The following is a 15,152-nucleotide window of genomic DNA, read 5'->3' on the forward strand; positions in this document are numbered from 1 at the left end:
CATTTGGAGAATTTGCTCTCAGGAAGACTTCACCAAACTTCACCAAACACCAGACTCGGAGATCTGATAAACTCTAAAACGTAAGATCACTTTAACCTTGTGTTCATTGTTCATTAGAATAATTGTTGTGTTCAGAAGAACATTGGGAAGAGTTGTTCTATAATTGTTATATTCAGTTAACTGCACTCAAATCCAGCCATTATGTTTTGCTCTTCTGAACCAGTTACCGTGTGCACACAGCGCCTTGAAGATGAACGAGAAGACGTACACACTGGGAAATACCCTCTCCTTCATATTATCAGAAAACTACAGTGTTCCTCTCACAGCAGTAACTGCTGTCCACTCCGTCTACATCATCCTGGGTTTCCCCATCAACAGCTACGTTGTGTGGCTGATACTGAGTGGAGCTGGAGGGACGATAGCCTCAGAGTTCTTTTATCTCAACCTGATTGTCTGTATGATCATCTCTTCCCTGGTCTCTGTCTTTGACTTAGCAGTGTTCTACACACAAAACATTACTTTGGCCGTGGTTAGTGTATTTTTTATGGTTTGTTTCTTTTTCTCTATTTCATGGTGCCAGTGCTGTATCTGTGTGGAGCGTTACATAGCAGTGGTTCACCCTGTGGTGTTTCTCAGGTACAAAGCTCTTCGGTACAGGGTGGCCTGTTGCTGCGTTGTCTGGCCGACGACTCTTGCATTTAGCGCACTACTGTTTTGGTCAACAACAGCGGTGTGTTACGTCTCTTTGGGTTCTGACATTGTGTGCATTTCTGTGATGTCTTTCTGCTGCCTCTCGGTCCTCAGAGCTCTGAGACAGCCCGGACCAGGAGAAGGACAGACCAGTGGGGAGGGAAGCAATGTGAAGAGAAGGGCTTTTAAAATTATTCTTATCAACTTGATAGTGATGTTACTGACTATGATAAGCCATATTAATGTTATTGTATCTACTCTGACCTTTTCTCCAAGCTCCCTTTCTACTTTCATCACACTTACAATAACCAGAATGTCAGGGTTTGCTCATCATTTGCTCCACATCTACAAAGCTGGGAAACTGCCTTGCTTCAAGGGGTTCTGAAAACAGGATCCATTTCTTACCAGACCTGTGTGTAATATTATGTTGTAGATATAATCTAAATTTTCCACTGTGTCAGAGAAACTTGTTTAAAATAGACAGCTATTTCTTACGTTTATTGAATTGCTCAATAAACAAAATTGTATTTTGAAAATTACATTTACACAATTATTTATAACCTTATTGTTTTTGTTTGCTTTTGTTTCTCCATTGACAAAAGCTCACGTGTGTGGATTAAGAGTGTCTACTAAATGCTTAAGTTGCATCTGTGGTTAAGTTTAGACCTGGGTTTGATGTGGTTTTCACGTTATTTAAGGGTCAGTGTGGGAAGCGTGTCCACCATGGCATGATGCTCTGATCTCTCTCTATGGCTCTCATATCCACTGTCTGAATAATAATTTCACCTGTTCATTAACTGCTTGTAATTCATTCAATTGTATGTGATTGTTATATGAACATGTAGAATCAGTAGAAAATCTAAATCTAGTAAGGACACATTATGTTACTGTGTATTGTTGGAGAGAACCAACAATGGCGTGTCCCTGGTTTTTAATGTTGCCTGAAAACGAATATACCCTTCTTATACCATGTTTGTATATACTTCTGCTCTCACTTGTTGCTTTGTTTTTTTTTTTTTTTCTTTTCTTTTCTTTACATGCTCTTGTTGTTGCTCTGTTCTTGTTTACATGCTCTTGTTCAGCACTTTGGTTTGTCTTCGGTCAATGTAATTGTGCTATACAAATAAACTTTGATTTGATTTGATTTGATTTAATTCTATACGTCTGATCCCTGCCTATATGCACCTGTCTCTAAGCATAAGACCTGTAATTGCTCTAACTATAAAAGTTAAGTGGAAATGGTGCTTTGGCATCACAATGGAACTTAAAGAATGATGGCATACGATATGAAGCAAGCAAAGTGAGGTAAAGCAAGTGTAACGGTATATGTGTAGGCTATAGCATATCACATTTGCAATGAGTTGTGGTGACCTAATCCATACCAAACCGGGCCCCGCCGCCATTTGAGTAGCATGACCACATTTCTGTCACCTTGCAAAGAAGTGCAGTCAGTGCACACAAAAAACAGGCTACAAAAGTGTAAGCAAAGCAAATCAAACACACACCAGTTGAGGCAGCAGGAATTATCGATTAATTCATTATAATTGATAACCAGTTAGTTGATAACCAGTTCGTTTTTTATCTGAGAATCTTAATTTCCCTCAATAATGTCTAACAAAAATCTACATTTTGCTGATATACAGAAAGAATACAAAAGGCATATTAAATTCCTTAATCAAATATTTATTTGACGATTTGAGATACAGGGCCGGGCAAAGGCATGATCTTTGTCACATCACATTCAAAATCAGAGACGTTTCTGTGGCTACCAAGGTGGGGGGGACTTTTTTTAACCGGCCCACATGTGCGTTCCTTGGCCATGTGCGCGCGCAGACATCATTACATTCACAGAAAACCGCCCTATGATAGAACCGCAGTATTTTCAATTAATTTAAGAATTTCTTAATGGTGATTAATCGATTTAATGATTGACTTTTGACATCCCTACTGTGTACTAATAACAACACTGACTGACTCGCAGGCACTTTTCAAAAGGTCTTCTCTTATACCTGCTGCATTGGGTCTGCATTGTGCCTCTCTGGGGTTCTCACAATCTGAGATCAACTGCGTTTTGAATATTGCAATCAGGTTCAACTTACCGAGCATAATAGTTGCCATGAAGATTAGAGACCATCCACCTCTGGCACACTGTGCCATCTTTTCCCTGGAATGGAATAGAATAGAGGGTATGCGCGTGACATCATCATCATACCCGGGAAGTTATGCAGGAATGCCTACTGAGTGGCAAAAAACTACTTTCTGGCCTTGACAGCCCATGCATCCAAACAGAAACGTCCTATCTGATTGCATTAAATTAATTTAAACAACCTTAAATTCACTTTGTCACTCACTTTGCCACTCGATCTGCCATTCACTTTATGCATGCGCATACCCTCTATAGAATAGAATAGAATAGAATAGTGCTGTGGCAGTTGAAGTGAGGCGTGTTGGCCTGAGCGCTATAAGGCTGGGTGGTGTGAAGCTCAGTTTGTCTACTATACACCTAAATGTGTCATGCAGAGGAAGTGAACCTTCAGCGGAAGAGGCAGAGATCTCTGATAGGCAGGCTTTTGTTTTACTAGTAGTTACAAGTTAGTTAGTCTGTCTAGCTGCTTCTTTTGCTATTTTGGCAGCACTCGTGTGCCCTGGCTGGTAGTGGCTCTTCTTTATTGTCTGCCTGTGCATACTGTACTATACAGTGTGTAAATACTAATAACTCAGCAAAAAAGTAAAAGCACCTTGCACCATTTGACTGAAAACCTTTGTTTGGTCTCCTTGATTTGCAGCTCTTAAGCTCAACAGCCTGGTATATATTTGTATGTTACAAACTCCTATCCCTAGACCGAAAGGGTTTCGTATAACGTACCTTTGAGCCTAAATAATATATTCTACTGTCACACAATGAAAATCAATTATTTTTGGTGAGCAAAGTATAAATTGGGCTTCAGGCGGGCGAATGTCAGTGCGTGTGGTCATGCAGGCTAAAGGTCTCCAGGTACAAAGTTTCAGCTACACAATTTAACATGGGTCCATTTGGTTACATTTGTACACTCTGAGCATTCAGGATTTCACTGTGTCCTCGGCTATGAATGCACACAGTGGCTTCTATTGAACAGTCACAGTGAAAATCATAGTATAATGTAACACCAAGGTCCCTCTGTGTGAATTAAGTGCAAGTGTGTGTTTGCGTGCGTGTGGGCCGCGGGCGTGAGTGTTCAGGTTGTTGGACAGTGTTTGCTGATAAGAGTCAAAGTCTTTATCATAATGGAGCCATGCTCCTACATAGCCTTACATCCCCCCCTGTCTCTGCCTTTAATCAAAACTAATGTATTGATTTGTGAGGCAGGAGAGGAGACCAAACGACAGAGCAAACATTTACTGTGTGTGTGTGTGCGTGCGCGTGTGTGTGTGTGTCTTTTTGCGTGTGTGTGCATGCATGTGTCTGTGTGTGTCTGTGTGTGTGCGTGCTCGTCCTCCCGTCCTCCCTGTTGTTTGTTCATCTCTGTGTCATCATGTGGTGCTGATCCCCACCAATAGATTGAAACACTGCTCTGTTAAGTCAGTCTGCTCTTACTCAGCTGTCAATCACAGGAGTCCATTTTGTCTCTGAACCCAGTAGCTCTGAGACGCTATAGACCAGGCGACCTCCACTCAAACACGTGAGTACCTCCATCTCCGTCTCTTAGAATCTGTTGGAGAAACATTACAATGGTGAAAAGATTAGCCATAGAACCAGAGTGTGGTGCGAGATTGGAGATGTCTTGTCTTAAGTACTTATACCCTCTCTATGTCTTGTCTTAAGTACTTATACCCTCTCTATGTCTTGTCTTAACTAAGTACTTATACCCTCTCTATGTCTTGTCTTAAGTACTTATACCCTCTCTATGTCTTGTCTTAAGTACTTATACCCTCTCTATGTCTTGTCTTAACTAAGTACTTATACCCTCTCTATGTCTTGTCTTAAGTACTTATACCCTCTCTATATTTTGTCTTAACTAAGTACTTATACCCTCTCTATGTCTTGTCTTAAGTACTTATACCCTCTCTATATCTTGTCTTAACTAAGTACTTATACCCTCTCTATGTCTTGTCTTAAGTACTTATACCCTCTCTATGTCTTGTCTTAACTAAGTACTTATACCCTCTCTATGTCTTGTCTTAAGTACTTATACCCTCTCTATGTCTTGTCTTAAGTACTTATACCCTCTCTATGTCTTGTCTTAAGTACTTATACCCTCTCTATGTCTTGTCTTAAGTACTTATACCCTCTCTATGTCTTGTCTTAACTAAGTACTTATACCCTCTCTATGTCTTGTCTTAAGTACTTATACCCTCTCTATGTCTTGTCTTAAGTACTTATACCCTCTCTATGTCTTGTCTTAAGTACTTATACCCTCTCTATATCTTGTCTTAACTAAGTACTTATACCCTCTCTATGTCTTGTCTTAAGTACTTATACCCTCTCTATGTCTTGTCTTAACTAAGTACTTATACCCTCTCTATGTCTTGTCTTAAGTACTTATACCCTCTCTATATCTTGTCTTAAGTACTTGTACCCTCTCTATGTCTTGTCTTAAGTACTTATACCCTCTCTATGTCTTGTCTTAAGTACTTGTACCCTCTCTATATCTTGTCTTAAGTACTTGTACCCTCTCTATGTCTTGTCTTAAGTACTTATACCCTCTCTATGTCTTGTCTTAAGTACTTGTACCCTCTCTATGTCTTGTCTTAAGTACTTGTACCCTCTCTATGTCTTGTCTTAAGTACTTATACCCTCTCTATGTCTTGTCTTAAGTACTTATACTCTCTCTACCAAGGCTCATTATTTATTGGGCATTTGAGCCACGGACCAGCATTTGATGCGATTTAGCCTCTCAGTCCCAACATTTAGAATATTTTGTTGTTGTTGAATAAGATATGGTTTGCAATTCCATGCTGCATTGATGTGGTACCATAGTAGGACAGATAACATGCATACTTTGATCAAAATAACAATTATTCTACGTTCTACGTTCTCTAATTGTGTAGACTTCTTGTAAATTGAGTAATGCAGATGTTTAACAATAATACGTGTAACTCTTGAGAGCTTAAAATGAAACCAAATTTTACGCTCTCAAGCATTAAAGATCTATCAGGGTCCATTTGGTTACCCATTCTCCATCATTTAGCTGGGGACCACCTGGAACCCCATCAAGGACCACTGATGGTCACCGGACCACTGGTTGCAAACCTCTGCTCTAGATTTTAGTAAACTGGACCCGAGTCGACTCTGGGCTGGTGTCCGCACATTATTCCCATCCCATTATACTGACCGTTGGGTCTTTGTGTGAGGTTAGGGTTAGTCATAATGGGGCCAGTCAGACCAACGGGACTCACCAATGGATGCTGGGGTTCAAGTGGTCAATCAAAGTTCATGAAAGTGTCTTCTCTGTTGTTCAGAAAAAGTAGAGTAGAAACATTGGACATGAACCCATTGTTATTATTCAAATATTTGTATTGAAGTTTATGAACCCATTGTTTATGAACCAAGAGTCAACAGCTCACAAGGCAGGCTGTCAGGCTGAAAGAAATAATCAAACCACCATTATCAACCTTAGAATACCAACATCACGATAAAGTGTAGCTCCATAAGTAACATAGAGCTGGATACTAACAAAGACAGCGTTTGGAATTACAATACATTGCAACTGCGGATGAGTGAGTGGAGCTCCATGACTACATCCTGGATGTAGCTCCATACTACATACAGTACCTTACCAGGATTACAGACTCTGTTCTGACTGCAGTCCGTCCACTGTGTAACATACTGTAGACTCTGTTCTGACTGCAGTCCGTCCACTGTGTAACATTCTGTAGACTCTGTTCTGACTGCAGCCCGTCCACTGTGTAACATACTGTAGACTCTGTTCTGACTGCAGCCCGTCCACTGTGTAACATTCTGTAGACTCTGTTCTGACTGCAGCCCGTCCACTGTGTAACATACTGTAGACTCTGTTCTGACTGCAGCCCGTCCGTCCACTGTGTAACATTCTGTAGACTCTGTTCTGACTGCAGCCCGTCCACTGTGTAACATACTGTAGACTCTGTTCTGACTGCAGCCCGTCCACTGTGTAACATACTAGACTCTGTTCTGACTGCAGCCCGTCCACTGTGTAACATATGCAGTCCTGATTCGGGAACATGCTGTCATTGAACTTGTCCATTATGACATGAGGCCTTGCATTTGATACTTCCATGTGTCTGTACCAGCAGCACTGAGACGCCAGCAGCATTGGACAATGAGGCGAGGAGCGGGCCTGTGTGTGTTGTTGGGACTACTGTATTTCCATGGCTCTGTCTTGGGACAGGTATGGAAAAAATTACCTTTGACTTTGAGTGCTGTATTAAAACATTTATTGAGTTGACCCTGACAAGCCTTATTTGACCCCACAGTGGTACAGTGACTATCATGTCAGTAATGTATGTGAGGCTTTATCTGTCTATGCCTTTTGCGAATGGTTAGTTGATATTTCCCTTTGCGTACATGTCCTGATTACTCCTCTTTTATTTGGGTAATGGTTCTCATGGGGAGAAGGATGAGGTCCAACCGGGGATTTTGGTGTTCTGTGATGATACTGCTGTAGAAACAGCAGTGAGCGACGCTCTAACAACATTGAACAAGCAGCCATCATCTGGCAACAAGCTGGCACTCTATCAGATACTGTCTGCCACCAAGGTAAACAAGACACACACATGAACACTATCAGATACTGTCGGCTACCAAGCTATTATTTGAAAATAGCCGATCTACAAGTTCACAATAACAAGTCGCGATGTGTCGCATTGTGGGCTTATTAGATCTAAAATATTTGTACACATTTTACTCAAGTACATTTTGAATTCCGGGCATTTACTTGTATCAAGAGTATTTCTACATTGCAGTATTGAGACTTACTTTTACTTACTTATTTTGGACTTTTTGTGTGTGTGTGTGTGTGTGTGTGTGTGTGTGTGTGTGTGTGTGTGTGTGTGTGCGTGCGTGCGTGCGTGCGAGTGCGCGCGTGCGTGTGAGTGTGTGTGTACACGTGTGTACATGTATGTACGTACATGTCTCTCACTCTTTCTCTCTCTCCAGTCAGAGAACGGTTCCAGTTCTGTGTATTCCATCCAGTTCAGCAGCAGGAGGAGTGACTGTCCAGTAACGGAGGACAAGCTGTGGTCAGAGTGTGACTATCTGCCCAGCGGCCCCAAGGTAGTGCTCCTAATAATAATAGAATGGCATCTATCTTTGCATCTAGTTACCTAACTATCTAAGTCTCCTCGACTCTCTTATGCATTGTTCTAACACACAGGAGCCCCGGCTATGCAGTGCCATAGTGTACGTGACAGGAACGGACATAGAGACCAAAGTTGTGGAGTGCAAGCTTGGTAAGTCTCAGTAAATAAGTCAATGCATAACGTGTCAGTAACAGTATCTGTGGTTTATACCTTTTTTCACTGTGGCCCTTCTTACATCTGACATCTGAGACTGCCCCACACGTGTGCGTGCGCATGCACACGTACAGTGTGCTTTGTATGGCAAATTGGGACTGATAGCTCATTGAGTACTGTGTGGATATTAGTTATTGTAAGTTATGATTCTGTGCAACAGGTTGAAAACCTCAGACTTCCAAACAAGCAAGCAAGGCCTCAGAAGCAGGGATATAGGACACGCCCCCGCCGCCAGCAGGGCAGGAATTTCATGAAGGCCAGCATGGCTGTCGATGGCCGTCAGTATATGCCTTCTGCCCTTCAGAACATTGATTGATTGATTGATCGATGGCCGTCAGTATATGCCTTCTGCCCTTCAGAACATTGATTGATTGATTGATCGATGGCCGTCAGTATGTCTTCTGCCCTTCAGAACATTGATTGATTGATTGATCGATGGCCGTCAGTATGCCTTCTGCCCTTCAGAACATTGATTGATTGATTGTTCGATGGCCGTCAGTATGCCTTCTGCCCTTCAGAACATTGATTGATTGATTGATCGATGGCCGTCAGTATGCCTTCTGCCCTTCAGAACATTGATTGATTGATTGAATACTTTATCAGACAGAAATGCAGACAGCAAGAGAGTGCAGTCAAACACTTGGTCTAAAAGGTTAGCACCAAAAAAAAAAGTCCTGGCAGTCTTGTTTACATCCTATGTATTCAGTTAATTATAACTATAATTTGATTGGCTGAGCACAGAATGTGATGATGTATAATGATGATAAGAGCGCCCCTCACTTCACACGAGTGTGATGTTTTACTAGACACCAGATTCTGAATTGGGGGGGGGGGGGGGGGGGGGGTATCAAAAGCAGAGGTACGCCTGTCTGCTGGCATAGGCCATCCCATCCCCCAGAAAATCCAACCCTGTTTGTTCGGCCTGAGATAGCACCATAGCCTGTTGATTTACTTGTGTCAACACCGTGCGCCATGACTCATGGGAATGCATAGCGTGCAGAAACAGGTTGTTTAAACGTAAAAAATATATTTCTCATTAAGAAAACACTGACTCATTGACAAAAAAGGTACACTGGTGGGCGAATGGGGCATTGGATTGTGTAATACCGGTATACTGTACCAATTACCAGCGACATCACAACATGAACTTATCCTTAATAAAAGGCTGTTTTTAAGGCTGCTCAATTGAAGGAAATGGCCTGAACATGGACGATATTGTCTGTCCTGTTTTCAAAACAAAGGTTAGTGTTAGAGTTCCATTCATATTAACAGTTCACTCGAGAGCTTGCATGTGCTTTGGCTTTTGCTGAGGAAGGTCAGCAGGTTTATTTTGGAGTGGTGTTGAAAGTGGTGGTGTTGAAATACTATATTTAGCTAAACTTTAAAATGTAGGGGGAAAATACAAATAAATGATTGTGTGTACGTGTGTGTGTGTGTGTGTGTGTGTGTGCGCGTGCGTTCGCGCGCGTGTGTGTATTTGGTTAAACAAACATTGTAACGATGATAGGGATGTCCATTATTATCGGACGATATTTGAATAAAATCGGAAAATATCGTTATCGGTTTTAATTCATTTAAATTTCTCCCGAATTTATGATGTTTGTTGTTTATTTTGCATTTATGAATGCATCCAGCGGGGCATCACAATAAAAGTAGGCATAGTGTGAAAAAAAAGAGACAATATTGGGATATTGGTAAAAAAGTCAATATCGGACATCCCAAGCCTGTATATCGTTTGCTTATCCCAAATAACCTTGTGTTCAAAAAGCCTGAATGACCCAGACACCCCGTTGAAGCAGCTTTTGAACAACTACTATATATATAGTGTTATGTAGTCTGCTATACTCAACACTCAAAAATGTATGAAACCCAGACTTCCTTTCGGAGGTTTTTGTTTTCTTCTGTTACTTTTTTTCTGTTTCTTTGTTAGTACTTCACTTGGAATAGTAAAAAATAAATAATCATTTTCAGTTATTGCTAAATCAAAGTTGATTTTGTTGATTTGCCGTTTGTTATCTACTGTAATGTATTGTTCTTAAAAGGAAAAGATATATATACAGTTCAACAACAAACCAAAGACCCTTTTAGAGCTAACTAACTAACTAACTAACTAACTAACTATCTCTTCCTCTCCCCATTCAACCAGATCATGTCATAATCCCAGAGCGCTCTGCCTGTCTCGGCTGTCCCATGGAGATCGATGCGGACTCGGAGGACCTCAAAGTTCCCCTTTCTGTCTCCATCTCAAAGTACAACTCTATCTCCGATTCCACACACCTGTTCATGTTTAAGAGTGTGGGCTACGCCACCAGACAGGTAAGGACTGGGAGACAGAGAAGAGGAGGAGGAAGAAGTTGACGCAGGGAAATAATAATCTTAACCCTATGGAATAAATAATATTGACAAAAACAAATGGGGCTGGTAGCAGTTTTCCATTAGTACCAAAGAGGTACTAATACAGTACCTGGGGGAAACTTCGGAGGGAACCAGCTAGATGGTTTGATTAGTCTTTCGCCCCTATACCGAGGTCGGATGACAGATTTGCACGTCAGGACCGCTGTGAGCCTCCACCAGAGTTTCCTCTGGCTTCGCCCTGCCCAGGCATAGTTCACCATCTTTCGGGTCCTATCGCGCTGCTTCACCTCATCGACGGTGCGGGCGAGGCGGGCCGGTGGTGCCTATACAACTAGAGCAGGGTTCCCCAATTATTTCTCCTCAAGGGCCATATTTTGACTAGGGAACCAGGCTGGGGGCCGAGTCCGCACGCGCGAAAAATTGGGTTTTTTATTTTTTCATTAATTAATTAAAAAATGTTCTCAACCAGTGGTCCGGGGACCACCAGTGGTCCTTGAGGGTGTGCCCAGTTTGACATGCATAGGCTACTGACCCCCATTTAATGCCATTTATATCTGGGACACCCCCACAAAACAAAACAAAAAACTTTTTTTTTTCTTTGAAATTCTTCCAGGGGCCGCAAATGGCCCGCGGGCCGCCTATTGGGGAACCCTGAACTAGAGGTTACAGAACTAGCTCAGAAAAAGTCAGAGACAGCTAGTTTGAAAGCAGGGAGAGTTCATGTATCGACAATGCAATTATGTGTTGACGTACAGCAGTGCTGGACTGGGTCAAGAATTCTGCCCTGACATTTGGCCCAGACTGGCCCACCACAACTGGCAAGCAGATAGCAGATACTCTACCGCCTGCTCTGTCGAGCACACACAAACAAACAAGCCCTAATACCACCACTTTACACTGAAAAACATCCCTCCATGTGGGGGGGGGGGGGGGCGTTCATTCATTGGCAGCCTATGTAGGCTACTACTCCAAATAAAGCTGAAGAGGGATGTGATTTTATAATAGCATGAGTCAAACTTGCATATTGTCAGTAGAATATTGCCGACGCGCCTCAGCATGACAGACCCACATCAGGACCCAAAGTGACCGTTTCGGCACACTATCTGGGCATTGACGAGGGATTTATATAGTCCCTGCAAAGGCCTGCATGCAGGAACTCTGCTTGTACAGACGGTTCATGAACAACAAATGCACAAGGTGGTACTGGTACATGTACATATGCATAGTATTGTGAGCTGAGATTGGCTTCTCAACCATGAATACGGCCACACCAGGTGGCATCGGGAAGGAATCCACAGGGGTGAGCCTGTGATCAGTCTACCTTTGAGGGGATATACATAAGTACCGACTGTATAGACGACAACCACATGAAAACAGAACTAAGGGGAGGGCGGCCACGTCAGTATGACACTATAACCACAAACAAACCTGATACGCCCATCTATAGGGTCACTATGACGACAACCATCATAAAGCCACCAGAAATCGCCCACCAGTGTACCTTTTTGTCAGTGGGTTTTCTTAATGAGAATATATATTTCTACATGCTATGCATTCAAAATCACCGTCCGGAGCATAACAGTTATTCTTCTTCACATTCTCTCTACTTGCCTGTGTCCTTCCAGGTGGTGGCGGGTTTCAGGTACAAGCTGAGCTTTGATATGAGAAAGAGCACGTGTCCCAAGTCTGAACACAAAGACCTTAATGAACTCTGTGTCCCCAACAAGGATGATGTGGTAAGCCTGAACAAAACAGAAACAACACACACCAATCACACTTCATTCACTTGACATTTGCAGTATAATGGCTCTGTGACGTTGTGTGTGTGTGTGTGTGTGTGTGTGTGTGTGTGTGTGTGTAGGAGATGGCTAACTGTAATTCCACAGTGGATGTTGCGCCGTGGAGACATGAGGTCCCCGAGGCCAACATAGAGTGCGGACCAGGCCCAATAATGGATCTGGTAACACCTACAAACTATACAGTATGCCTGGTTGTAGTTGTATAGAGATTATAGGCTTTTCCCCAAGTTAAGCAGGGTAAATATAGCCACAAATCAAACATCGTTTGATCGTCGTATAGATTAGACCGATTACAGATTATGAAATTATAAAGTCTGCTGAACAAGACATGGATTTAAATAGAAAATGCTTTTGAAACTTGAACTTTTAAAGTGAAGAAACTGTCATTTATCAATAACGTTGGAGTAACTTCACAGAAGACGTGTGAAGAATGTGCAAACAAGCACAGTAAACCATGTTTGGTTTCATGCTTCTTCAGAGTTAAATTAAAAGCTGTGCTGGGATTTAAATTGGATTTGTGAGATTCTTTGCTGACCTGAATGTCTATTACCGAGGCCTGTAATTCTTTGGAAACTGGTTGAATTGCCATTTCCTAAATTCCTGCATAAATCAGCCCTAACTTTGACAGTCATGTCACCCATATAAGTAATGTTTCTCATTTCCTGCTCTTATAGCAAACTTTTACCAGGCGCCGTCCCCCGGGCTGGTCTCCTCTTAGGAACGTCATCGACTACGCGGAAGTCCCCTCCGAAACGATCGTCCCTCCCCCTCCCACCACTCCCGTCAAGGAATCTTCTGAGGAGGAAGACCCCTCTAAGGTGCCTCCTGCCACGCCCACCGGACCGTTCCACTGCCCCTCCAAGCCCTGGAAAGTGTTCAGCCCCGTGCAGCCCAGCCCAGTGGCTCCCACAGAGCCAGCCCCCGCAGTACAGGGAGCCCTCACTGATCTGGACCTGCTGGGATAGAGCAATGTGCTGCTTGTTGTTCTTTACAGGAAGGAAACACACGTTATTTTCTATATATATATATACACGTAATATAACATACCGGTATGTTTTTCCTTAAAAAACACAGAATTTCCAGGCCGATCTAGAAAACAAGTACAACCCCTTTTTGTAAGATAATAGCATGCTAGTATGGCATATTATTCTATTTTAGATAAGATGGTGAGAATGGATCTGCCAATAATTCTCAGAAGCTTCGCAAACAATTACAATTATGAGTTGTGACATTTTATGTGCTTACTTACATCATTGGTTACTAAAAACATAAATAGCAACATTTTGCAGCAAACCAATATAGAGCCAACCATTGAGATGCAATAGATAATACTTGAACAACAATACTCCCAGAGCCTTGTTTGATTTAAACTGAAATAAACAAATATATGTATATAAATTGCATTGTTGTTTCCTTTAGATATGTTCCTTGCTGGCTAAGCTTCTGTGACGCATCTTAAGTTATTTATACAGTATGTGTCACAGAAGGCTAGAAATCAGAGTTCCCTACAAGCTCACATTGCAATGCGAACTTGTACATCTGCTATTTTCCTTCTTTTTTTTTTACAGCCTTGAAAATGTGAGTACTACTGATTTGATAAGTAGCAGCGGTGGCCGAACGGTTTGCGGAGCGGTCTTGATACCGGAAGGTCGCCAGTTCGTATCCCCGGACCGGCACGTTAAAATTACCACCGCTGAAGTGCCCTTGAGCAAGGCATTGAACCACTACCATGAAATGTTCTATGAGCAGGGCCTGGCTGTAAACAAGTATCTGATGCTTAGTCCAGTTACCCTGGGTAAATATAGTAACTTTGCTTTGCTTTGCTTTATTTAGAATGTGGTGTAGAATTGGCCTATCTCTCTTAAACAGTGCTCACTTGCAGAAAATGAACCAGCCATATAATACAGTATGTGCTACAGTGCTACACAAATAGCTGAGTGAGAACTTCATTGGTCCAATCTTCTCGTCGTCATCCCCCCACTAACACAGGAGTTAACAGCTTATTACAATATTGTAAAAAGGTGGCCTGTCATTTCAACATTGCGGTAGCAAATAAGATAATTTTCAGACAGACCAGTTTTGACAGTTCAGCTGTGTGTTGGCTGAGGCATGGGACACAGGGTCAGCGCAAACACAGTGTGGTAAATGTTTAACTGAGTTTTATTTGTACATCATCACAAAACACTCAGATAACTATCAGTAAGTCTGTCAGTGAATCAGGGTACAAAGCTTTACTTTGTAACAAAAGGTGCCTCATGAAACAATGTACATTATGAATAAAAAAAATATAACAAAAACATGTTAATGTGGGTTTGGAGTTCTCCTGCAACTGTTATTACAGTGAGCAAACCTAAGGTATATTAATTAATAAACAGTATGGCTGCTTAGCAAACAATATAAAAAACAGTAAGAGGAATATGCATTATCTTTATCCAAAATCATGCAGGTGGCGTGTAGTGAAATATGCTGGCCCATTGTACATTCATAATAGTAGAATATGGTTATATGACAGAATGGCAACTATGGAACAAATATGAATGATATGTACTGTAGTTCTGTGGTAGTACTAGCACTGCAGAATAGCAAATCAAATCATAGAAGACTGTTGTTTAGTCAAACAAAGATGTGTGTTTTGCTTGCTACCCTTCTCATTGCAGGTTAACCCATTTATGGGCGGGAACACCTTTTGGTGTTAGCATTATGTTATGCTTTAGCTATTGAAAAACAGCAGATCTACAAGCTCATAGCGCGCCACCGAGTGGCGCGCTACGAGCTTGTAGGTCTGCTATTTTTGAAAAGTCGAAGAACGACTGACATAGAAACATAGCTTTTTCAGAA

General features: G+C 41.9%; 2 protein-coding genes across 2 annotated transcripts in view; both read left to right on the top strand.

Annotated features, from left to right (window-relative positions):
- The window catches only part of atp11b (ATPase phospholipid transporting 11B), a 206,604-nt gene that overhangs the window by 115,278 nt on the left and 76,174 nt on the right, over positions 1-15,152 (top strand). The window lies entirely within an intron of this gene.
- Positions 3,647-13,279, top strand: kng1 (kininogen 1; the record flags this gene model as incomplete). The annotated part of the gene is made up of 8 exons (XM_079505375.1): positions 3,647-3,685; positions 7,265-7,405; positions 7,805-7,921; positions 8,022-8,097; positions 10,307-10,476; positions 12,141-12,251; positions 12,377-12,475; positions 12,989-13,279. The coding sequence occupies 8 exons, from the start codon at positions 3,647-3,649 to the stop codon at positions 13,277-13,279; spliced, it is 1,044 nt and encodes a 347-aa protein (XP_079361501.1).

The sequence above is a fragment of the Electrona antarctica genome, assembly GCF_951216825.1.
Source record: "Electrona antarctica genome assembly, chromosome: 7".
NCBI classification, from domain to species: Eukaryota; Metazoa; Chordata; class Actinopteri; order Myctophiformes; family Myctophidae; genus Electrona; species Electrona antarctica.